The 27,228-nt window shown below is 38.1% G+C and overlaps 1 protein-coding gene across 1 annotated transcript in view; it reads left to right on the top strand.

Moving 5' to 3' along the window:
* The window catches only part of LOC122795974 (dedicator of cytokinesis protein 2-like), a 2,887,083-nt gene that overhangs the window by 2,641,631 nt on the left and 218,224 nt on the right, over positions 1 to 27,228 (top strand). Inside the window, exon 25 of the mRNA XM_044064456.1 lies at positions 4,735 to 4,841. Within this exon, the coding sequence (XP_043920391.1) occupies positions 4,735 to 4,841 (107 nt within the window). The remainder of the gene's footprint in view (positions 1 to 4,734; positions 4,842 to 27,228) is intronic.

The following is a 27,228-nucleotide window of genomic DNA, read 5'->3' as shown; positions in this document are numbered from 1 at the left end:
TGCTTACCAGTGGGAGTGGGAAGCACCGAAAGGCCTTTTTGTCCGATTTGGTGAAGTTTCAGCCAGAAACTTGTAGTCCATTGGTCGTTTTGGGCCAATTCCTAGCTCCCTTCAGCCCCCTGCTATAAAACACGCTAAACGCGCGTTAGCATGATTTAGCGCGGAGTTGCCACTGTTGCACACAAGAGCAGCGGCGGTTAAACAAGGTTAAACTATTCAGGCCATCTAAATTCCACTCTTCAAATTTTCCCTTAGAACTACCTTCCTCGAGCTGTACTGCTGATCTAACCAGCATATCCTATAACAGAAAATTTCATCTCTACTTGATTCCCAAGTAGACTATTCTCTATCTGTAAAGCCTAGCACTTACTCCTACAGTACTTGCACCTTGATAAAGCACTCTTATTATAGATAGTACCCCACCAGCCTAAAACCCACTTCACCCAGAGTCCTTTGAAAGTCTCTTTATCTACTACTTCTAGTATGTCGAGGGATCAGTTGCTAGTGTCCTCTCCAGCTCAACTGGTGAACCTGGGAATATTGAGGCAATGTTACAATTGCCTCATGTACACAGACAATCCTCTCCTTCTCCCACAAAACACAAATACATGCGAGATGCAACTATACGGCCAAACTGGAGGCTGAGCTCTCTCAACATAGGACTGGCAAGACCAGACAGGAGGAGAAGGTAACCACACACAATACATACCCAGTCACACATGGTACCATCACAACTTCAAATCATACACATACTCACACAAAGACATACTCGGAGGCTCTGATCAAAAATTTACCAAAACAGCAGAGGCCACCAAAGCAGACACCCAAACAACTACCACCTCACGACCCAACACATGCAACACATAGACCACACAGTCAGAGTGTCAAACAGTCACAGCCCTTAAGGCCAAACAAAATGCCAGACACACTTGTCATTGGTGATTCCATAGTCAGACACACTGACGTCCCGCTCACCAGACTGAGTAAGGAGAAGGTCACAGTAAGCTGCCTGTCGGGCGCTAGAATCCGCCACATAACGCAAGCACTCGGGTCTCTCAACAGCAGGTACAAGTGGGACTCAGTCATTGTCCACGCTGGTGTCAACGACCTGAGACGGACCTCCTTGGACTACATGAAAAGGGACATCGAGGAGCTCTCTGATTATGTAGCCCAGGCAGGTATGACCCTGACCTTGAGCAGTATCCTACCTTCACCTAGAATGATGCCACAATACAGTGATAAGATGATCAGCTTTAATAATTGGCTTAAATTCTGCTGTCATTCAAAGGGGATCCAATGTCTGTCTGCCTGGGATGACATGCTGGACAAGCCACGCTGCAAGGGACGGCTTGCACCTGTCACCCCTGGGCTTCTGGATATTGGCAAAGGCTCTTGCCACCCCCATAGTGCCTTTTTTAGGCAAGGCTCAAATTCTAAACCTATCACCCTAGAACACCAAAAAGGAAAAAAATAAGGGTAATGCTGCTCAATGCCAGAAGTCTCAATCTCAAGATGCACGCACTCGAGGCCCTTCTCAATATGGAGAACATCGATGTCTGTGCTGTGACAGAAACCTGGTTCAAGGCTCCTGAGAGCACCCCAGCACTAACAGGTTTCACCTCATATCATGCGTTCCGGCCCCAAAATCCGGACAACACCAAGAAAGGAGGGGGGGTGTCCATATTCATAAAGGACACCCACACCTCAAGGTTGGTGGCAACGCACGATGCATCGGAGACCATCCAGGTACAATTAACCATAGGCAAGACTGCTCTGCAATTTGTAGCATGTTACGGGCCACCCTCTCAAACTCAGGAACCTCACATGGCCTTCCTGAAAACATTGGAGGGATAAATGTATCTCCAAACACCATCATACTAGGTGACTTCAACTACCCTAATATAGACTGGGAACACTACTCAAGCCCAAACACTCTAACCCAAAGATTCCTGGAGTTCATAAACTCAAATGCCATGGAACAACTAGTCACCATCCCCACAAGAGGAGAAAACATACTTGATCTCATCATCACGAACATGGGATCAAAATGTTCAACACCGGAAGTATACCCCTCACTGGTGAGATCAGATCATAAACTAATCTCGCTGGAGGTCTTCATCCCGCCCCCACCTGAAACAAAAAAGACCACAGTGAAAAACTTCTCAAAAGCCGATTTCACACTTCTAAAAACTAGTGTGGTCTCCTTTAAGGCCCCTGAGCCAGTGGTAAACATTACTCAAACCGTTGAATCACTTACAAATGCCTTCTACCAGCACCTACAGGACTGCATGGATCAGGCAATCCCAAACAAAACTAAGACTCTCTGTACCAAAGGCAAGCATACAGTCTGGTGGACCCCAGCCATAAACAAGCTCTACAACAAAAGTAGGAAGCTACTACAAGATAGAGCAAAATCCTTGAAAGGTAAGACACCTTTGATCATTATAAGTAAAAAACTAAGAGCTCTCATAAAATCATCCAAGGCAAATTTTGAGAGAAAAATCGCCAAGGACTCTAAAGACAATCATAAGGCCTTCTTTAGCTATGTTAGAAACCTAGGAGGAAACTCCCAGATATGCTCAGAATTAGTTCAAAATGATTTGAAAATTACTGAACCTACACACATTGCCAACATACTGGCTGACAGGTTCAGTGCAAACTTCTCCCCCCCCCGCCAAAAGGAGAGATATCTATTTCAGAGGATTGTAGCCCCCCAAACATCTCCAACGCCCAGGTGAGAACTGCCCTCACTAAGGCAAAAAACACAGCATCCATGGGACCGAATGGTGTCCCCGGCTGTGTGCTTCACGAACTCAACGAGGAATTAAACCCACAGTTAGGACAGCTGTTTAATCTTAGCCTCACCTCAGGATACGTACTCAAGGAGTGGCGCCGCGACTGTGGTCCCACTTCATAAGGGCGGTGCCTCCACAGACCCTGGAAATTACCGCCCCATTAGCTTGACAAGCCTTATCTGCAAAGCCATGGAGAGGATCATAATGGAACCCATAAATAAAGACATAGGGAACTTGCAGACTTTGGATCCAACCCAGTTTGGCTTTGTCAAAGGCAGATCCTGCCTCTTAAACTTGGTTGACTTTTTCGAGACAGTCACCAAGGCCATTGATGAGGGAAAGGCAGTCCATACAGCCTACCTCGACCTGGCAAAGGCCTTTGACACAATACCCCACTCAGGTATCATCGAAAAACTCATCAGCTTGAATGTAAACCCATACATCACAAGATGGGTTGCAAACTGGCTAAGTGACAGAACCCACAGGGTCAGAGTTGCTGGAGCCATGTCAGACTCAAAGCCTGTCACGAGTGGTGTCCCACAGGGCTCAGTCCTGGGTCCACTCTTGTTCAGCATCTACTTTTCTGAAGTACAAGCAAACACAGGAGGGTTATGGCTGACAAAGTTTGCAGATGACTGCAAACTGGGCCATAGTCGAAAACACATCTGACACAGATATCCTCCAGAAGGGCCTCACAGAAACGGATAACTGGTGCCAGAGCCATGGCCTGAAGTTAAACGCCAAAAAATGCATAGTCATACCCTTCGGGTAAAACAAGGTTACCCCTAGCTACCATATAGGTGGCAATCCACTGAGCACAGAAAAAGTCATCAGGGATCTGGGGACCCAGGTTGACAGTAGCCTTTCGTTTGACACTCATGTTGCTAAAGTAGTTAGGAAAATCTTCTATATCGCCCACCTGATCATGAAGGGATTCACATCTAGATCAAGGGAGGTCATCGTCCCCCTGTACTCATCACTCATTAGACCTATGATTGAGTACAATGCCCCGTTCGGAATGTATCTGACCAGACACCTGCTGCAGCTTGAAAGACCCCAAAAGTTCCTCACCAAAAGGATAAAGGGTCTCAAAAATATGTCTTATGCTGCCCGACTGAAAGAACTCCAGCTCTATTCAGTCTCATACCGCTTGCTCAGAGGTGACCTGTGCCTGACATATAAGGCCATGTCAAACCCAGATTTGATGAATATGCTTCACCTCAAAAAATCTAGATCCCTCAGAACCACAAGGGCGGGAGACTTAAACCTTGACACGGTTATAAATAGAACGTGCTGGAGGGACAGATTCATCACCCAGAGACTCCCTGTGCTGTGGAACAAAATCTCAGTACATGTGAGGCAGAGCACCTTGCTGGCCTTGTTCAAGAGGAATCTTGACCAATGGATGGGAGATCGCAGATATACCCCAGGGATTACTTCAGTGTCACTGCTTGACAGAGGCACAGCAAAATGATAGGCATAGTTTTTATTCAAACTAAAGGGGTGGCGAAAGCCACATAACTATGGGCTAGGCTTATAAATGCCCTTGGGCAGATAGCCTAGTATGAACCTATGAACCTATGAAAACCAAGTCATGTGGGACTGCAATCCTAATTGCTGATATTGTGTGCTACGATATCCTATGGTCAGTCTTCTTTAAATGGAATTGCACCTGCATAATTCAAAACATCATCACAGGTGCTCTTGTACAGGAAAATTTAACATTTTAATGCAGCCTAATTACAGAATTAAGATTGAATATTTGCTTATACTTAAGAAATTAAGAAAAATGTGTTAATTGTGGAGCTGGGGTTAGGGAATTCATTATGTGACTGCATTTAGTTGTTTGTTTCAGTGACTGAAGTATACTGGCTGAGTATAAATTTATTATGCTGAAAAATGAGAAAACCTTCTAACTGTCAGTATTCTTTTTAATTAGTGAATTGTTAAGAGATTTTATTCAAAATCTTCCTGATGATCGTCTCATCAAACAAAAGCTCCAGTCCATGTCTGCCATAGTCAACAGTGTGCTCTTCCAGAAAAAGGGTAAGAATGATTTTTAATTAGACCCAACATGTCATCAGCTCCTCTTGTAATAAATGAAAACTAGTGTTATGAAAAAGAAATATCAGATATGAAGGTGAGTCCCTTGTGGCCAAATCTGTATAACAGTTACAGAATGTATGAGAACAAACATGACTGATTTTTTTCTTCTATGAGTGAACTCAGTTTTCAGATTGTGGTGTCATCCCTTTGTGTTACACAAAATATAAAACAGTTTTGTTAATCTAGTATATGAAGATTTATTTTATTTTAACAAAAGTTAACCTCATACCTATATGATAAGTTCCAAACAGTAAAAATCTAAGAAAAGAAAGAGTACATCTGTCCTATATTTGACAAACACATTTTTTTGCATAGGTGAGAAGTCCATAACCTTCTGTGAAGTGTAAATTCAGCACACTGCTTGTCTGCTCATTTTGCAGAAAGCATACACTCATTTCCTCTTAAAATATTGACTAGGTCTGGTAGAAACTGCTCCCTTGCTTATGTTCCACTATTTTTTGCAGTGCATCCTGTTTTGTTCTGCCACTCAAACAGGTCTCTTTTTTCAGAAATTATATGTTTCGCTGAGTTGTATTTATTTATTTATTTTTTTGCTATTATTTATTTATTTATTCATTTATTTTTTGTTTAGATTTATTCTTCACAGTTCATTAACAACATGCCATCCATTCCTATTGTAAAATATTAAGTAGGTCTGCTAAAAATGTTTCCTGGCTTGTATTCCATTTTTTTTTCTTTGTGTTACATCTTGCTTCTTTTCTGTAATTACTCTTTTTAATCAGTTTATTTACATTTTTCATTGTACTTTGTTTTTATTCTTTTTTGTTTGCTTGTTTGCTTTTGTCATTCAGAATAAACCATTTTTTAGTTTAATGTTGCAGAACTTATATCAAATTTTGTTTCACACAAATAACATGGCTGTTACAATGGAATGTCAAATTAATGTTACACACACAGAGCAAGAGATTAGTTTACTTGAAGCTTATTCTTCTATCCTGAGTTGATTGATCTTTGTAATCCAACTTTTTACTGTGGTACATAGATAACAGCAGGATTTACTTGCATACAAGTCTCTAAAATAGAACATAAAATGGACATAGTAGATACAAAGCAGTTTTTCAACATATGAGGGAAATGGAAATGCATAGTTTCTTTACAGCAATCTTAATTATTTTCCTTTATGCCAAATGAGATGACTTCAAGCAATTTATAACATGAATTTTTCTATTGTTTCATAGGTGTTTCAACTGCACAAGCATTTGATGTTTATATGAGTTCACACATCCTTAGAACTCTAATTTAATATAAAAGCCAATTCACAACCTTTTTCTCCCAATGTATACATTGGAAAAGAGATGTCTGATATTTTTGGGAGACTTAGCTTTAATAAGTTGAGAGTATACGATATACAGCCCCTTTCAGAAATTCAGTGATGGTAATTAAATTACTCTTGCATTTTGTTTTTAAATTGAATTATGACAGTCACACAGTTAAGATAAATTTGTTAATGCTGGAGTACTTCTTTATCATAATTAACTTTTTCCAGCATCACTTGTAATTCCAGGTCACAATAAAAAAGTCTCAATTCAACAAATGTATCACATTCGTGGAACATTTAGGATCACCAGCTCAGTTATATATTATGTCCCTTTGCATATTTAGCATCTTTGGTGCCAAACTGCTGATCTCCTGGTCAGCTGAAATTACAGACGAAAACAACTTACCAAGATTAAACAAACAAACAAACAGAAAAGCAGTAAAAATACATCTGTTCAAAATGAGAATAAATTTGACCATCGTTATACACACACACACACACACACACACACACACACACACACACACACACACACACACACACACACACATGCATATATGCACAAACAGGACTGTATAAAACTAATCCATGTACAATAATATTCTGTTTTATTCCATTATGCAAGTATATACCTTCTCTAAAGACTTGCGACTTGCAATTACTTGCATATTCTTCCCTTGTGTTTCAGTTATCTGACTGAACTTATCAAACATTTCAGTTATTCTGTAAATCATACTGCTTTGATTAGTTAAATATCCAGTTTCTTAATCAGTCTTGTACACTGCTCAATACCATACTAGAAATTAATATTAAGAAGTTTTTCTAACAAAATAGCTCAAGAAATCCTTTTATAGAGCAAATTACTGTGAGGTATTAAAAGATGCAAAATGGAATTGGAGAGAGAAAATAAAAGAAAAGGGAGTCCCAGAATCATTGGGGATTTTCTGTGAATTCTTTGAGTTTATGAATACATTAACAGAGAAACATGCTCTACCTGTGCTTCATTCATATGGTAAACATTTCAGCTTATAGTGGACAACAAGATTAGAAAAAGTCAGAAAAAAGAAAAAGCATTTAGGGCAGGCTTACAAAAAGACACAGAGTGACTTCAACAAAACTCAGTATCAGATAGCAAAGTTAAGGCTCAGAAAACTCTTAACCTGTAAGCATGCATATAGATTGGCTAAAAATGCAGGTGATAGTAAAAGCATTATTCAAACACTTGAGAACATATAGAAAGGATAGTTATTCCAATACACCATTGGAGCATGAAGAGGTTATCCTCATGACTTCTTGCCAATTTTTTCATTGCTAATGTCCCACAAATAAAATGTAATCCCGGGCTAGCTATACCTTAGGATGGGTGCTCTGGTCAAGAATTATATCTAAATATTTCCATACAGTCTGTGAAGAAAGTTCTTAAAGTTATTACACTTACTACTGCATGCTGTCCTCATTGGCTCAGTGGGTTATTTCTATCACAAGCAATTAGTCACCTGACTCCTTGTTTGCATTATTTATATCAGAGTTCAATTGTTTCATTTTTTTCTACCACTGTGGATGGAGATGCATGTTGTACCTACCTTAATCAACTATCACCCGATCAGTTTGCCTTGCATATTGGAGAAATGTTTTGAATGTATTGCTTGTGATCATCTCACTAAAAATATATATATGAAGGCGTTGATATTTATCAGCACAGGTTCATGGAAGGCGATATTTGTTTAACCAAATTAATTAGTTTTTATATAATGATTTGGAAATCTAAGGATCTGGGTCTAAAGGAGGATGTTGTTTATCTAGACCTTGCAAATGTCTTCGACTCAGTGTCCCATGGGAGAATTCTAAATATTATAAAGGAAAGAAAGAATAAAAGAATAATCCACACATTTTAAGATGGGTTGGCAGTAGGTTAGAGGATAGAACTTGCAAAAGAACAATCAGAAATAAAACAAAGCAAGAAAAATTTGAAGTCGGTGTCCTTTGGGGTTTGGTATTCGAACCAAAATTATTCACCATCATTTTATTAGACCTTTCAAAGAATGACATACTCTGGTATAGTAGATTTGTGGATGATGGAAAAAGTTAATTCCATAGTGTTTAATTTTGATGGCCAATTTAGGTTACAAAGTTTCTTGCATACAGTAAAGAACTGGGCTAATGGCAGAGCTATGGAATTTAAGAGAAAAAAATTAGATGTGATTTATTTTGGAGATAATAAACCTCATTATTATTATATAAAAAAAGTTGGTACTACAAGTGCTCACACCAAACCAAGAAAAATAAAAGAGCACAGCGTTGCGAGTCCACAATCTTAGTTTAATATAAAAATAATAAAACAAACAGGTTAAGCGCTTTCATCAATAAGTATGACTTCTTCAGAACAAACTGCCATTGTGAATTTTACATTTAAATACAAGTTGCTGGTCTGCCATTGGTTCTAAACCAACCAATTCCATTTATGGGAAGAGGACATACTGAAGTATACAAGCAAGAATTAATTTAAATTAAATAAATTAAATAATTACATCATAAATGACCATGTCCACATGGCATAACCTTAAAATAGTACAAAATTAGTACAAAAGTACTGCCACAAAAACACTTAATTGCAACAAACATTATAGACATTGCTAGATTTGATTTGCCTTCTCTTTGAGAATTGGCATAATAGTAATATGCTCATTGAGCCCAGATGGATAATCAGCAGCTAGTCTTAACTGCCACAATAACTCTTTCTTATATAATGCATTTTGCCAATCCCCACCCCTTGTTTCAACAGTTACAATGAGCATATTACTATTATGCCAATTCTCAAAGAGAAGGCAAATCAAATCTAGCAATGTCTATAATGTTTGTTGCAATTAAGTGTTTTTGTGGCAGTACTTTTGTATTAATTTTGTACTATTTTAAGGTTATGCCATGTGGACATGGTCATTTATGATGTAATTATTTAATTTATTTTATTTAAATTAATTCTTGCTTGTATACTTCAGTATGTCCTCTTCCCATAAATGGAATTGGTTGGTTTAGAACCAATGGCAGACCAGCAACTTGTATTTAAATGTAAAATTCACAATGGCAGTTTGTTCTGAAGAAGTCATACTTATTGATGAAAGCGCTTAACCTGTTTGTTTTATTATTTTTATATTAAACTAAGATTGTGGACTCGCAACGCTGTGCTCTTTTATTTTTCTCATTATTATTATACTCTGAACAGTAATATTCTGAAAGATGTGTCTAGCATTAGGGATCTTGTGGTGGCAATTAATAATGATTTTTCATTTGAATGGTTGTGGTCACCATAAGAAAATGTTATATGTTAATCAAAGATTTACAACAAACTATCTGCAGTAGGGATAAACAAGTGTTATTACCACTGTTCATGACAATGGTCACACCCCGTTTTGAGTATTGCATAGCTGTTTGCATTTATAATTGTTACCAGCATAACAGATTGGACAGAGTACAGAGATACCTTGCTCAACAAATTTTACTAGATAAAGAAAGGGGTTAAAAGGTAAGGATGGAAACAATGGTGCTATACTCAATAAATTATAGATTAATAAGAGTTGATTTGATATTAATTTTTAAGATTGTACATAATGCTGTGTATGCAGCTGATATAGATAATGAAATAAAAATACATTCCATTGCAACACATAATAACAGAGATTCTGTGGTAATTTCCAGTGCAGAGAAGGGCTAATGAGGAACGCCCTTCCATTAGAATAAGAAAGATACATGGTGTGATGTTTTTTAAGAGGAGCCTCATCAACTGGTATAGCAATAGGGTATGTCCAACTCTGGAGGGTGACACGTTTATAGAGGGCCTACTTTAAGGTGTCAAGCTTGTTGCATTGCAAACTTTGAAATGTCTGTTTAAAGTACTTGTTATTGAAATATGGGTACTCTGTTTCATATTGTAACAAGTGATGGGATTTAATTTTACCTCTCAACTGGCTTCTCCAGTATAAGGACCACCAATCACACAAAAGTCACCTGCGTCACAGCTGGGATCTGTCTGTCTGCATTATAGAACCATGCTGATATGCTGAACAGTTATCTATCTATCTATCTATCTATCTATCTATCTATCTATCTATCTATCTATCTATCTATCTGTCTATCTATCTATCTATCTATCCATCTATCCATTTTGTGACACTGTGACTACTGAGCGTTAGAAGCACACTACTTGATGTAGCAAGGTATCTATTGTTTGAACTCTTCTTGGAGTTGTCTTTGCCAACAACTGTATCTCAGAGTCTAAGGCAAGTAGAAAATAAATCAAACAGACAGTTAAACCAGAGAGAGGTGAAGCTCCATGGCAATTAATGAGTAGCAGCTCTCTTTAAAACTATATCATGGCCACAAGCTTTTGAGAAATTCACATTCCTGACCTCTGGATCTATACGGACTTTTGAAGAAGAGTTTCCAGTAAATTATGTGTAAATGGAGGAGAAATAGAAGCTGTTGCCTAGCTGAGCAGAAACTGTTTATGTAAATGAATACTTTAGAGAGAAGGGGCTGGTATCCATACCTTCTGTGCATCTGACTGGGTGTTAAAGTTGGTTGATTAAAAATCTGTACTGAGCTCTGTTATAAACAAACTGAATTTGTTTACTACAACAACTGACAACAGTGTATTTTTACCCACAAAAGACATTTTTTGTTGTTTCCATGTAAGTAAACATCCACTAAAACCGAAAAGCTGGTTTTAGTGACATTTTCTGTCACTGCAAATATATCACATTGTTGGAGCAACTCTATGTGCATTATATATTTATTTATTGTTAAATATTACTATTTGTTGACATTTGATTACCGGAAAGTCCAACTGGGTAGGTACTCATTTTCAGTGGAGGTAGGGGAGAAAAGCTTCAGAGTATTACAAAACATTTTAACTACAATAATTTTACAGTCCTTGAAAATAATACAAAAAACAAATACAGTTTAGATAATTATAACAAATTAGACATAATATGAAAACATTGGTAAAGAATACATACAAGTTATATGACAATAATTTAATAGTCAGTTTACAGAGAAATTAAAGGTAAGTTAGTATAATACAAACAGGAGTTGCAATACAAAGTGAGAGAAAAGCAGGCTTATTGTATATTTACAGAGGAAGCCAGGGGAGAGAAATTGATAGAATTAAGGAAGTGAATGAAAAAGGGATAGTAAGGAAATCTAAGGTATGAAAAGGTATTTGCTCACATTTAGGAACAGGTTCATAAGGTCATAGGTTATTAATAGGCGAATGGCACAAAAGCCTTTATAAGCCTTGTCAGTAGTATCCAGAATATGACAATATTATATCTTAATTCCCCAGATATGGGATGGGGTAATGTCAGAGTAGTGGGACTTAGGGTGTTGGAGCAGACTGGCTCTGTTCATAAAGAACATGAGCAGTACCCCAAGAGTGATTTTACAGTTTGCAATCAATTATCCATATTATTTTTGTAGAGAACGAAAGACTTGCTTTGATTTATGAACAGGGCAGTTTATTCCAGAGACAAGGTAATCTTTGGGATATGAATCTTTCTTTCCAGTAAGTTCTGTTAGAGTCACAAATAAGGTTGAGGTCCAAGAAACACATAACCGTCATATAATTTTTCTTGAGAATATCTAAGATTTTCATCAGGGCTGGATCAGAGAATGCCTTGTAGGTCAGGCATAACTCCATTCTTAATAAACAATATGAGATGGAGTAAAGGGATAGAAGCTTTAATCAGTCTGTATAAGTCATGTTTCTTACACTTTGTATTTTTTTAGTGAGAAACCTCTGGGACCACTCCAGTTGGTGTAAGTGCTGGGTTAGGTATGCAGAAGGGAGGCTTGTACTTGATTATGGGCCTGATGAGGGCCAAGTACAATGGCTCTATGGCTTCCTTTGATCTTGATGCCATGCCTCTACTTATAAGTTCAGCCACACAGAAGGATTTCATGACTATCATAGCTACCTGGTGGTCAAAGTTTAGGTTACCATCTATCTGTGTTCCTTGGTCCCTCACCACTGGGTCGGGGGTGTACTATCAATATTATAATTTATAGGCATGTCTGATTTTCTGAAGGGTATGATTATGCATTTGTTAGCATTTAGTCTGAGACCATGGTTTTGCCACCAGTCATTTGTCTGTTTTTAGGCTGTTTGCAGGATGCTGCCATCATTTAGAAATACAATGATTGCTCCCAGCTTACAGTCATCAGTGAACCTGGTTTGCCAGAGAACCCTGACATTGGCCTTCAATTCACAGAAGTATATACCAAACAGGAGGGGTCCCAACAATGAGCCCTGTGGGACACCACTACTAACAAGTTACTTATCTGAAGTGGATTCATCTATCTGGACAACACGGGTCCTGTCAGTGAGCCAGTTGGCTATCTATCTGATGATGTAGGGGTTTTTGCCTAACCCAGTAATTTTATCTATGATTCCTGAGTGAGGGATTGTGTAGAAAGCTTTGGTCATGTCTAGACAAGTAGTTTGCACCATTTTACCCTCATCCATGGCCCTGGTGACTTTCTCAAGAAGTCCACCTGACTTAACAAGTAAGACCTCCCTTTCACAAAGCCAAATTGGGTCTGATCCATTATTTGGAGAGTTTGTATGTCCTTATTGATCCGGTCCATGATAATTCTCTCTATAGACTTACAGATTCCTTTTCAAGCTTGTGGGTCTATACTTCCCTTGGGTCACTTGATGGACCTCCCTTGTACAGAAGGACAATGGTTGGAGTCCTCCATTCCTTTGGGGCAAAGTCCATATGGAGGCTGTGGTTAAACAGGGTTTCTAGTGACATTAACAGAGTCTTTTTTAAGCCTATTTAAGAAGAATCCTGGAAAGTTGATAAAGCCAAAAATTCACAAAAAAAAAAAAAAACAGTAAAAGCTCAGGATAGCCATAGAAAATGTTTTATTCCAAAACACAAGATGAGTACTTTCATTTTAAAACATTTAAAACTTCATCAGATAACTTCATTAGTTAAAGTCGCAGTTTTTGTACTGCTTTCAAAATTATGGAAAATGTCATGTGATGGCCAAGCCCCCTTCTAAAAGCCACAGTAAAGAATTATTTTATTGCAAAGTAGAGCTTTTAAACAAAATGCATTTACAACAATTTTCCTTTTTCTATTTCACATTTAAAAATGACAAATGTTGTATAAAACCATCAAAAACATCAAATTTTTATCTAACTAATGCCTTCAAATTCAATAAACATGCAATTGATGTTTGTTCATTTAGACCTGGCAAATTCCCTGCATTAAAGCGGAGATGCCAGTTCAGCTCTTTTTTTTTCTAATAGGAGAGACCAAGGCCTTTTTGTTATACTTGGGGTCACTTTCTGTGTGGAGTCTGCATGTCCTCCCAGTGGTTGGGTGGGCGTTCGAAAGACATGCGTAAATGGGCGTGCCTTTGTTGAAGGTTGAATGTCGAACTTGCACCTCGGCGTTTGTGAAAATCTACTGCCAATCATTAATGGACCAGAGTTCCGCTGTGGCGACCCCTAACCGGGAAAAGCCGAAAGACAAACAACAACAACAACAACTTTCTCTAGAATGCTGAACTTAAAACCATGTCCTGGATACTCTTGAATATGTTTGAAAATGGCATTTGTATCTTTCATATAGATGTCCATACACCCTATCCTTTAACTTGCTTTCAGTCTTGTCTATACAGAATTCAGGTGAAGACTGACACATAGCCACATAACAGTATCACAGTTATAATTTCCTGACAACATAAATAACTGTGAATTAATTAGGATATCTGAATGACTTTGTAGAAAATCTGATGTATGAAGTAAGGAATAAATGAGAATGTGGTTATTTCATGCCTATACTACATTCCCAGTCGAATTAGAATAACAAGAATGCAGGGCACAAGTATAATTAATGGAATTGTGGCTACAATAACAATAAATGTTACAAGAATGCATTTGTTACTAAGTATAAGTTAGAATAACAAGGATGCAGAACACAAGTATAAGTAATGGAAATGTGGCTACAATAATAATAAATGTTACAAGAATGCATTCATTACTGTGTATAATGCAGATAGTTAGTTTATTACATGGGTCTTTGAAAAAATACTGGTCCAGTTCTTAAGGAAGACAGGCAAACAACAAAGAAATTAAATGAGAAACCAGTTGTGGTGTATAGAAAATGTATGCAGAAACATAAAAAAATATATTGGATGTTTTCTCAAAGCCTATAAGTAGTAGAAAAAAAGAATGAACATGGGCAGGTGTGGGAGATGAACTTATTGTAAATACGTTCTTGAAGGTGAACAATTCAGTATTAGTTCACAGTTATTTAAGTTGTCACGAAATCATAATTGAGATATTGCTGGGGTGGTGTATGTGGCTGCGAGTCAGTCTTGAACTGGATTCAATATAGGCAAGGCTGAAAGAAAGTTAAAGGACAGGGTGTATGAATATCTATATGCATTAAGAAGAAGAAAGATAAAAAACACCCTTTCCAAATGTATTCAAGAATATCTGGAACATAGTTTTAAGTTCGGTATTCTTGAAAAAGTGACCCCAAGTATAAGAGCAGGGCCTTGGTCTCTCCTATTCAAAAAAAAAGAGAGCTGTACTGGCAGGTCCGCTTTAATGCAGGGAATCTGCCAGGTCTAAATGAACAAACATCAATTGCGTGTTTATTGAAGTTAAAGTCATTAGTTAGATAAATAATTTGATGTTTTTGATGGTTTTATGCAAAATTTGTTGTTTTGAAGTGTAAACTATAAAGAGGAAAATTGTTGTAAATGTATTGTATTTAAAAGCTCTACTGTGCAAAAATTAATTCCTGTTTCTTTAAATATGGCTTTTACAAGGGAGCTTAGCGATCACATGACATATTCCACCATTTTGAAAGTAGTATAAAAACTGGGACGTTAACAAATGGAATTATCTGATGAAGTTTTAAATGTTTTAAAACGAAAGTGCTCATCTTGTGTTTTGGAATAACATGTTTTCTATGGCTATCCTGAGTTTTTAGCTTTTTTTTCTGTGAATCCTGGAAAGTTGTCAGGACCTATGGAGGTTGTGTTTTTGGCTTTGGCAAGCACAATAAAGACCCATTCTCCCAAAATGACTAAGGGGGATGGTTGCTGGTATTTCTTTGGGTGTAGTAAGAGGTGATGGGGGAGACGTTTGAACTGAACTTGTTGGCCAGCAGGTTTGCTATAGTTTCAGGATGGGTGTAAGTGCTGTCATTCATGATTAACTCGGCACATTGCATTTCCCATGAGGTTATGAACATAATTAAAAAAGCCTTATGGTTATATTTCACTTGGGACCCTATCTTTGCCTCATAGTTTGCTTTATCAGATTTGACCAGCTCTCTAATTTCTTTGTTTAGACTGGTGAGTGGTGAGTGTCATTTTGTACTGTTTGCCTGTTTCTTCTTGGCTTTGGAGAGGATTTTTTTTCTTTTGTTGAATAGTCTATTTATGCTAGGAGTCCACCAAGGTGGTTTATTTTTTCTAGTAATCATAGGTTTGACTTGGACAACTACTGCTTCTTCTATGTAGCTATGAATGTGGTTGTACAGTTGTAACAGGTTGCCCCAGGGTGTTTGTGTTGCTGAAGTCCAAAAACCTCTGAGCAAGTGAATTATGAGTCATATAAGTCTTTCAGTTTGTGGGAAAGTAGTTGAAGTCACCCATAAGTATGGTGTTAACTTGAATGTTAAGAGATTCCTGTAGGTTTAGGTAGGAGGTATTGTTTTCCAGACTTATGTTATGGGATCTGTAGCTAGCAATGCTGTGATGGGCAGTCACACCTACGGCTAGTTGGGCACGGAGCAGCTAAAGTGAATAATGTCAGACTGGTCTTGCAGTGTAATTGTCCTTTATGAGCACTGAGACACCTCCTCCCTTTGTTTTATCCAGAGCTGAGGAGAATGGAAATGTATGAAAGGCATTGTAGCCATTGATAGCCAGGGTGCTTTCCATAGTTCTGAACCATGTTTCTGTGATTGAACATGTGTCTGCATCCTCCATTATGAGGAGTACTCCCAGGGAATGCAACTTTTATTTAAATGCCTAGCATTGAGCAGCAGTACCTTTAGGTAGTTATGAGTAATTTTTGTTATGTTGGAGGGTTTAACAACTTGGCACAGCCTAAAAAAAGGCACTATGCGGATAGATAAAGTTTTTGTCAGTATAAGAAAGGAAAGTGGTGACAAGCACAAACCATCTCTGACAAAGCATTGTGGTTTGTTGATCATGTCTCTACCAGCTGACAGATATTGGATCCCCATTTTGTGACACCAGAAACTAAGCCAATTGTTGAAGTCAATCATTTTTTGCTGGTACTGTGACATCAGTTTTGAAGGTAGGATGCTACTCCAGGCTAGATTCATACCTTTCTGGGGTACATATTCATAACGCTCCAACATGTCTCTTTTCATATAGTCCACTGAGGTATGTCTTAGGTTGTTTACACCCACATTGACTGTGATGATGTCATACTGGTACTTGTGGTTTAAAGACCTAATTGCATGCATGATCTGTTGTACCCTGGCTACAGACAGCTCACTGTGATCTTCTGCCTTGTTTAGCCTAGTGTGGGGGGCATCAGAATGCCTTACAATGGAATCCTCAATAACTAGAATGTTTGGCTGTTTGATGTGTTGCCTTATGAACTTGGAAGTGGGGCTACTATGATTTTCAGAGTTATGTGTTGTGTGAGGCACTGTCTTTCTTGAGTGTGTGCGGGGCCATTGAGAGATGCTTTTAGATGGTCTTGAAGGTTTGGGTAAATTACAGGTGAGTACCTTCACATATGTGAGTCTATGTGATTGTTTCTTAGTGTTTTTAGTGAGTATTTTGGGTGTAATGTTGACAACCTGGTTTGCATTTTCCGTGTTTGTGTATGTGAGAGCTTTTCCTCCAATGACATTGTGTATCTACATCTCTCACACATTGTGTTTGTCTGTTCTAAAATGAAATGGCTGTCAGTGAATATGAGGTAGTTACTACTTTGCCTCAGGATGCCCATATCCACCAGACCAGAAACAAAGATGACAGGGAAGTGCCTATCCATTATGCAAAATCCTTGGTAGATGGGAAGGAGTAGGGGTGAGTCACTTAAAGGTCTAATGAGAGTGGTTAGTAGCATACCATTAGATGACCTGCAGTTGTGCTCCTCTCTGCACAAACTGGCAGCTCTTTGAACAGCTATGAACCATGGGAGACTATGGAAAGCATTTCCTATAGAGGATTTTAAAATGGAGAGGTTTGCTTATATAAAAGGCAAGAGTAACTGCATTTGTGCATCCATTTGCGAGATGAGCAAATGCGAGGCTTTATACATTATAGGTTATCCTGGTGTTGAGAAAGAACAGAGCCACCTTTTGGCTAGGAAGTCTTTCAGAATTGTTTTGAGAAATGTGAGGGCGAGTATCAACCTGATGGATAGAGACAAGGAGTTCTAGGCCTTAGCAACATGCTACAAGTACAGACAGATAGATTTGTGGACAGATAAGAGTTGTTGGCTACTAGATCATAATGAATGACTAGAAACACAGTTATTTAGAATGTTATTTAGTGCTGGACAAGCAGATGAAGTCTGGATAATTTCATAGGTGGTAAAAAACTGTGCACATGTTTGTTGATGGGGTAGTTTTAACCAATTTAGGCTTTTTAGTGTTATGCAGTTGTGGGGGCAGCCATGGTGGTGCAGTGGTTAGCATTGTCGCCTCACAGCAAGAGGCGCTCAGGTTCAATCCTCGGCTGGGGTGCCTTCTGTGCAGAGTCTGCATGTCCTCCCCATGGTCACATGGGTTTCCTCCAGGTGCTCCAGTTTTCTCCCAAAGACATGCAGTAGGTGGATTGGACACTCTAAATTGGCCCTAAGTGTGAGTGCTTGTGTGTGTGTGCCTTCTGTGGAAGGTTGGGCACCGGGCTGGCAACTTGACAATGTAAAAACTCCACTGCCAATCTTGGGCAGACAGGTGATCCACTGTGGCGACCCCTAACCAGGCAAAAGCCGAAAGAAGAAGTGTTATGCAGTGGTGGGTTCTGAAAGGAATATTGGCTGCAATTTTAAAAATGTTGCTATAACATTGTTCAAATTATGATTTTTGTGATACTTGGAGGGTAGTAAGGATGGGAGTACCATAAAGAATTGTGGGGAAGAGATAAGCAGTGGCAAGTGTTGCTTTAGTTGGGTTGGTGAGAACGCTTTTGGCTCTGTAATGCATCCCTAGTTTTTGCTGACTTTTTCTTATGCAATTTTGTATATGCAGGTTGAATTTAAGATTATCATGCACTATCATCCATAATAATTTGCTATCAGAAGTATTATCAAGAGAGAGGACTTTAATTTTTGATTTTTATGTGAGAGGGATTTGGGGAAAAAGTAGTAGCGTTTATTTTTAGGGCTGATCATAAGTTGTGAGTTACAAAGCCATATTTCAGTTGCTGTTAAAGTTTCCTGAGTAATTTTTTTTGAGGTGTGCCACATTGTCAGATGTGCAAATGAGTGTGGAGTCATCTGTGTACTGTATTAGGGAGGCCTGTTGTATAAACATATGGAGGGTGTTGGTGCAAATGTTAAAAAGGAGGGGACCAAGGATAAAGCCTCATGGTACACTGGTGGTAACTGGAAGATATAGAGAGACAGGGCAGTGTGCCATTTTACTGAATGATTCCTATTGCATAGGGAGCTTTTGAACCATAGAAGGAAGGCCTGAGACAGACTGAATGAGGATATTCAAAATAGAAGTTCACTGTGACAAACTGTGTCAAAGGCTTTTGACAAGCTTTCTAGAAATAAGGAGGAAACTAGTTTGCTATTATGTCTACCTTTATTGACAGTATCTATATAAGTTAGATGTGCAGTGTTACCATGGGAAGGACAGAAGCCATGTTGTGTGTGGGATAGGAGTTCTTTCTGCAGGAGATGGTTTACCAGTTGTTCTTGAATACATTTTTCAAGTATTTTGGTAAGTGAGATAAGACTGGTATAGCTCTAAAGTTACAAATGTCTGTTGAATTTCCTCCTTTGTGCAAAGGGATCATGTGTGACTTTTTCCAGAGGGAGGGTGATATGGGATTCCTGGATTGACCTATTTATAAGGATTGAGACTCTTCAGCTGTTAGTTTAGTAATGTCCTATGAAACTATGGGACATGATAGGTAATGAATACTATTGGCTGCTTTTAAGGTATTTGCTTAGAGTGCCATCAGCTGAAGCAGAGCATGGTTTGAGTTTTGTAAGAGTAGTTTTATACAGGATGTGGGCACAGGTTTGACAGTGAAAGTGGATGTGCTGATATGTTGTTGCTGGGCAGGGTTAGGAATAGATGTTAGGGGATCCTCAGTTAGCGATGCTACACTATCTATGAAATAAGAGTTGAATTGTTTTGCAGTTTCGAGTGATGAGTTATTGGGAGAGGGGTTAGGGTTGAATTTATGGCTGAGATGCAAGGCTTCTTTAACGGCTGTCCAGAATTTTTTAGGATTGTGTTTACTATTATTCTAAAAGTTATTGTACTATAGTTTTTTAGTCTTCATTTATTTGTTTTAATCTGATTATAAAGCACTCTGAAGGTTTCAAGATATTGTGGTTTTTTATATTTTTGACATTCTTTCCATACTTTTTCCTCTATCCTGCATTAACATTCTACTCTTTTTGGATAGCCAAACTGCATTATTTGTTTTAGTCTCTTCCTTCTAGGAGGTGCAAGACTATTTTGCATAATCAGTAAAGTTCTGTTGAATCCGTTTACAACATCATCTAAGGGGAGGATTTTAGGAAGTTCCAGTTAATAGATGATAGTTTAGTAATAGACATTTCTGGGTTAAACTTGGAAAGGTTATATTAATATTAATAAAATGTTCTTCGTGGGCTCATAGGTGTTTACTAGGCTAACGGCCACAAGGGTCTTTTTAAGCCAGAGACAAGGTACAGGGTTTGTTTCTCACTGTCGAGAGAAATTGGCTAGATTTAAAATGTCCCACAAGGCAGCTAGCCTAGTACTCACCTATGAACCTATACATGTATGTATACAGATAGCTATAGAGATATAATATTTCCAAGGATGCCAGTCTCTGCATGTATAATGTATAAAAGTAATTAATGGGAAGCAGCATATTTTTTGACAATGGAATAAGAACACAAAACTGTGGTCATTGATATGTGTTTTCAAATACATATGTCTTGTATATAAGGTAATTAATATAGCAGAATCCATTTTTGTCACAGTGAAGTTAGACCACTTGATACTGTGATCCATGATTATTCTATTACTGAACAATTAATTTGTCTCCATATTTACTGATGTCAAATCATATGTGGGCTTTCACACACATTCCTCCTTAATTAATTATAATTTACATCATAAATGTTTTTAGAATTGCCTGTCTCAGAAGTGTTTTCTGCTGTAATCATTTAACTTTTATCTGATGTCACGCTTCCCTTTTGTCTACCGCATACGTATTCTTTGCACTTTTCTGTGTCTATAACTTTTCTTTCCTTCAGTACATTCTGTGTTATAGTGGGCTTTCTCCCTTAACCTGTGGCCTACATCAATGAACTATGGTTAGGTACTATTTCATGCTAAGACTTTTGTCATTTAGTACAAGAAATTCAGACACACTCACCTGTCTAACCTAATGTTTATGATTATGACTTGTGGCTTGTTGACCTTGTATAAACATTTTGAATTTGAACAAGGTAACCTTTGCACAGCAGTGCTACTATCAGCATAGTTGTTCTTATTTACCAGGAATCTGTTTATTTACAATGTCCCTGATTTCCCTTTCAGATAAGCACTGACAGGTTCAACCATTTCATAATCCCCCCTTTATCTGGTTCATACGAATAGGTGTAATATTCACCTTGCATATGAGGAACAGGCTTGTATCAAATAGATGGCATGATAAATTGGAACAGGATTGTATCAAACAGATGGCATGATAAATTCTGCAGTCTGTCACTCTGTCAGCTAGCTGTGATTGATTGCTGGATAAGTGCTTTGTTAAAGGTGGTGAACTCATGAGTGCTGAATTGTTAGAAAGTATGTGACCTATATTTCTTAACATACCTTTGAGGTATATTTAACTGGTAAGGATAATGTGGTAAAATGTCACTGGAAGTATGTTAGATAGTGAGGATTAGTTTGTTGAGAATCACATTGAATTTTTACACATAAAACTGCAGTGGTTACACAACAGATGAAACCAAAATGTAATTTTATCCCCTTCTGGAATATGCTGTCACGTTATATTGCCCTTGAGCACAGAGCAGCTGCTACCCCCTGCCCAGATGAATGCAGAAAAAATATCCAGACTTGTTATTTTGAGACTGACTATTTAAGCATTTCCTCATTAAATAAATATTTGCAACATCTGCTTCTGTGACTCAAAGCAGATGATGCATTTCCATGAACATATATCTCTTCTAATAAGCAGATCACTGAATTAATTTTAAAAAAGAAAAAAATTCTCTGGTCAGATCTGCTGGGTAAAGTACTTTTACTATAACAGATCCAAGCTGAATATTCGGAAATTTATGATTTATACACCCAATGACTATGCTGCCACCTCTTTCCAGTATAACTGTCCTTTTTTTAGCGTTGTATATATCTTAACCATAGAATTAATCATGTGGCACATATACAGAACTCACTGCATTAAAACATTTAATTTGACAGCTTGTTAATATAACAAATGCATGCCATTATAGACACAGTTATCTTCTTTTCAGGCTTGCTTTACTCTTTTAGTTTAATGCTTGTATGCAAAGTTTAGTTATCTGGTGGGTAACTATTTGAAATGTTGCAACTTGCTTCAGCGAGTCTCTTACTATGGAAACTGAATGGCTGAAAAAATGGGCCTATATATACTAAGTCCAACCTGCCCATTTCTCTGATTATTCTCTTTTTCTAAGGTATGGCAATCTCAGGGTTGATATATATATACGTTCATAGGGTGGGGGCTTGCCTCCATACCGGAGGTGCAGCGGGCTTGCTCTCCTCTAAAAAAAAACAAGGTTTAAGGAGGAGATTGATGTTTGACATTTGCTCTTCTTCTGCCAAGTGTTGACATTTGAGTAAGAAGCCCATCTGTTGATCTTGTGCTGAGTAAAATGTTGCGTGTTTGAAAAGCAATTTGAATACCATGGCTTTATAGAGTGTATGCCTGGCTGCACCCATGAGCCCATGAGATATGATTGAAAGGGAAAAGTGAAATAGAAAATTATTCTGCAAGATTATTTTAAAACATTAGCAAAAAGAGGAAGCACACACAAATATGGCAGAAACACGCAGAGCCATTACATAACTGATTTTACATTGGTCATTCACTTACAACCTAGCAGTACACAAACCTCAAAGAAAAGAAAATAATGTTGTTTTCGTAGAGATCCTGCTGATATTTTCACCTTGATAGTTATCTTCATGTTTAGTCCGTCTGAAAACGTTATAGCTAGTACTCGATGGTTTGAAACATAAAAAGACGTCAATGCCTTGCAGCTGACACTTTTAAGTTGTGTGCAGTGATGGCACTGTCAACACTGTGACCATGCTGACTGGACACAGTCATTACTAATGAACTGATGATTAGAAGCTGCTAGTTTGTTCATGTCATGAAGCAATACACATGTTTAATTTCCTTTGCTCCATCTCACTAACTTGATCTAAATTTGCTTGCACATGTTGTCTTGAAGTCTCATTTGCTCAGTAATTTGTTGCTTGTTTCTTTAAAGAGCACAATTTCTATATCTGCTTATTAGTGAATTCAAGGTTTCCAATGTTATTGATCCTTAAAGGAAGAGTTACATACAAATTACATTTCATGTCAATGATTATACTGTCTGTGAGGTGCAATAACCTTGGAATCAGAGAAACAATGTTTGGAAGGGTGCAAATGTTTGCCACTCTAATAAATATTTCTTTTCTCATCATGCTTGCTAGAAAGTTAAGTGCATGCATTCATAACTTACAAGATCTTGTAACTAGGCAAGTGTGACAAGAGTGTTTAGGCATTGAAGATTGCAAAGCATTCAGAGTCTCAGTGCTGGTAATATGTTAGAATGAAAAGAGCCATAAATAAAATCTGCCAAAGACAGTGCAATATCATGCAACCAACACAGTACATCTTCTGTGTAACGTTTGAAACAATGACAACATGGTTATAGGTTAGTACTATGCTATCTGCCATTGCAAGCCTAGCCAATTATCCCTTGTGATATTCAAACCCTGTACCTTGTGTTTGTAAGGTAAATACCTTAACCATTAGGCCACCATCCCAATCCCAAGCTAATGCATGATGATAAACAGTACATGTTCATAGAAAAATAATTTATTTTCAGTCAATTAAGACAGATAATGACAGGGTAACCTTAATAAAAATAATAAGGAAGTATAAAGGTAAAAAAAAAGGTAAACTTCACATGAATTCACAAATTAGTATTAAACAGTATTATTCAAAATGAAGAAAACATGTACTTTCCGTATACAATATCATAAAATTTAATGTACGTTTAACTTTATTTTCATTAGAAATAGTCATACAACAATCAGTGAGAAAAAAGTACAATCTTGATTAGTCTGGTTCTGAAAAACAGAAAACTAAGAAACTAAATTTATTGTATGTTTTAAAGAAAGGCTACATATAATGACATACATATTCATATTTATTGATTGATTGATTGATTGACATTTGTTGACCGGGAAAGTCCTCTGGGCTTGAAACCCATTTTCAACAGAGGTCTGGGGAGAAAAGCTCCACAATATACAAAAACAGTACAACAGAAATGAAAGGTCAATACAGAAATATATATATTAATATAGAAATGCACACCAAAATACAGAAATAGTATTAAAAAAAAAAGTATATATATACATATATATATATATATATATATATATATATATATATATATATATATATATATATATATCTATATATATACATAACGTTGGACAGGGGTACAGGTACAATATGTATTGCTGAAATATGTTGATATTATCATGCAGTAAAGATGCCAAGTAGATACATTTCATTCAGAGAAATAGATTCATGTGTGGAGATTCAGACTGTATAAATGTAGGGGAATATTAATACAGAAAAAGAAAAATGTTAAACATAAAGGTTTAGAGTAGGATCTGAAAAAGTGAGATATCTAGGAATTAAGGAGGCTTAGCCTGTATTTCACTGGTGCAGATAGGACTTTTTATATAGTGAGTTTTTAGAGCAGCTTTAAAGGCTGTTTGGAAGTCTAGCTGAGTAATGTAGGAAGAGAGGGCATTCCATAGTTTGGCAATGCGACAGGAATATAGGCATAATCCATCTCTTTTGTTGGGTTTGGTTACATTTAATAGTTGCTTATTTGTGGACCAGAGGGTTCTATTAGGAATGTATGTGTGTAAGATAGATTGGAGTGCAGGGCAGTTATTAGGTTTAAAAATTAGCTTATGGGCATATACAAGTACATTATAATAACATATGTCTTGCATCGGTGCCTTATGCCCACAAGCAAAAAAGATGAACACAAAGGTTTTGCTATAATCCATACTCCACTAATCAAATAGTTCTATGAAAATTACTTTATTTATTTATTTCATTTTGTTTTTATTTATGTAGTTATTTAGTTAGTTTACCAGGACAGTGCACGTATCACGACTGACCATTTTCAGACCCTTTCTCAGGTGAATATATTAGAGTTACTACCTAGGTAATAAGAAGAGTCAGAACAATGTACCGCAGCATGAGCATTAACATATAAATGACCTGAAAACAGGAGCTGTAACCAGAGCAGTAGCTAGCTTATGTAGGCGCAGTGCATCTCCCTGATCTGGTGCTCTTCAACTCAAAGTTGAAGAGCGAAAAAAAAGGCCTTCTGAAACTAAAGCAAGCAAGTCTAAGAAGCTGCTTGCTACAGTAAGCAGAAGTACTTCCAAAACTTCAGCACTTCAGCTATGAACGCAAGGACAGCATTAGCATTCATTTCTGAATGCCAGTACCATTACACCATACCACAGCATTCCGAATGATTCTGTACAAGTGAATGTCTGACACTTTTTCTCTGCCAAGCAATTCTCTGAATCAGTATGTAGCATAAAGCAGGAGTTGCTGGTATTTGTCAGAGAGAACACATGGATAATTAGCATGATCCACTCCCATGAATTGTCATGTTAACATGCAGCTCTGCACTCCAGGCTCCTGCTAGTGGGAAATTCCCAGTAGTAGTGCTGTATGTGAATTGGAAAGCTTCCTGTTTGTGGTAAGCCTCTCTAAATCTCAGCCTATATTTATATCTCTATATCTATATCAATAGTTGCACCTTGACACTCAACAAAGGGTATGTTTAAACATGTGTACCTGGCATAATGTGTAGATGTCTGTTGTTTATCTACTTTCTCAGTGAATCCTCAACAGATTATTCATTGCATGTCATCAGAACTACTAAGAGTCCTTTACTCTCACCATATTTAGTTAGCTACCTAAAGTCTAAACAAAATTTCAACCCTTGCACACACATAGTACAAAAATATATACAGCCCCTGAACACCCTGTCTTGTATAAAATACTTCATAGGTTCATAGGTAGGTACTAGGCTATCTGCCCAAGGGCATTTATAAGCCTAGCCAGAATGTGTCGGCTTTCGCCTCCCTTTTAAATTAGTTTCCTGGGCCTCTGTCTATCAGAGCCACTGAAGTGATCCCAGGGGTATATTTACGATTTCCCATCCACTCCTCAAGATTCCTCTTGAAGAGAGTCAGCAAGGGGCTCTGCCTAATATAGACTGGGATTTTATTCCAGAACGAGCGAAGTCTCTGGGACAGGAATCTATCCCTCCAGCATGTCCTGTTTATTGTTATGCTGAGGTTTAATTTACTAGAGCGTGTGGCTCTAAGGGATTTGGTTTTCTTGAGGTGGAGCATGTCCATTAATTCTGGGTTGGACATGGCCTTATACGTCAGGCAGAGATCACCTCTGAGCAGGCGGTAAGCAACCAAGTATAGCTGGAGTTTCTTTAGTCGAGCTGCATAGGGCATCTCTTTGAGGCCCATGATCCTCTTGGTGAGGTACTTCTGTGGTCTTTCCAGCTGTTGCAGGTGTTGAGTAAGGTACATACCAAATGGGGCATTGTACTCTATTATGGGCCTAATGAGTAATGAGTAGAGGGGCACAATGACATCTCTTGATCTAGAGGTGAACCCCTTCGTGATTAGGTGGGCTACATAGAAAGAATTTCTAACCACTTTGGCAATGAGATTATCAAAGGAGAGGTTGCTATCTACCTGGGTCCCCAGGTCCTTAATTACATTTTCCATACCTAGTGGATTACCACCTATGTGGTAATTCGTGGGCACTTTGTTTTTTTTCCAAAGGGGATGACTATGCATTTTTTGGCATTCAGCTTGAGGCCATGGCTCTGACACCTGGTATCTGTCTCTGTAAGACCCTTCTGGAGAATGTCTGTGTCAGCCGGAGAGTTGATTATGTCCCCCAGTTTGCAGTCATCTGCAAACTTGGTCAGCCATAGTCCTCCCGTGCTGGCCTGTATCTCAGAGAAGTATATACTGAGCAGGAGGTGTCCCAGGACCAAGCCCTGTGGGACGCCACTTGTAACTGGTTTAGAGTCAGACATGGCACCCACAACTCTGACCATGTGTGTTCTATCAGTGAGCCAGTTGGCCACCCATCTCGTGACATAGGGGTTAATGTTCAAGCTGGTGAGCTTGTCTATGATGCCAGAGTGGGGAATGGTGTCGAAGGCCTTGGCGAGATCCAGGTAGGCTGTGTGGATTACCTTCCCTTCATCTATGGCCTCGGTAACTGTTTCAAAGAAGTCAACTAGGTTTAGGAGGCAGGATCTGCCTTTAACAAAGCTGGATTGGGTAGAGTCCAGTGTCTGGAGGTTCCCAATGTCTCTGTTTATGAGTTCCATGATGATTCGCTCCATAGCTTTGCAGACCAGGCTAGTCAGGCTTATAGGGCGACAGTTCCCAGGTTCCGTTGTGGCACCACCTTTGTGGAGCGGGATGACTGTTGCTGTATGCCATTCTTTGGGTACATAGC

This window comes from Protopterus annectens, chromosome 2.part2 (genome assembly GCF_019279795.1).
Source record: "Protopterus annectens isolate FY-2018-M chromosome 2.part2, PAN1.0, whole genome shotgun sequence".
NCBI lineage: Eukaryota > Metazoa > Chordata > Ceratodontiformes > Protopteridae > Protopterus > Protopterus annectens.
The sequence above is the reverse complement of the archived record's forward strand: the minus strand, read 5'-3'. Positions and strand labels throughout refer to the sequence as shown.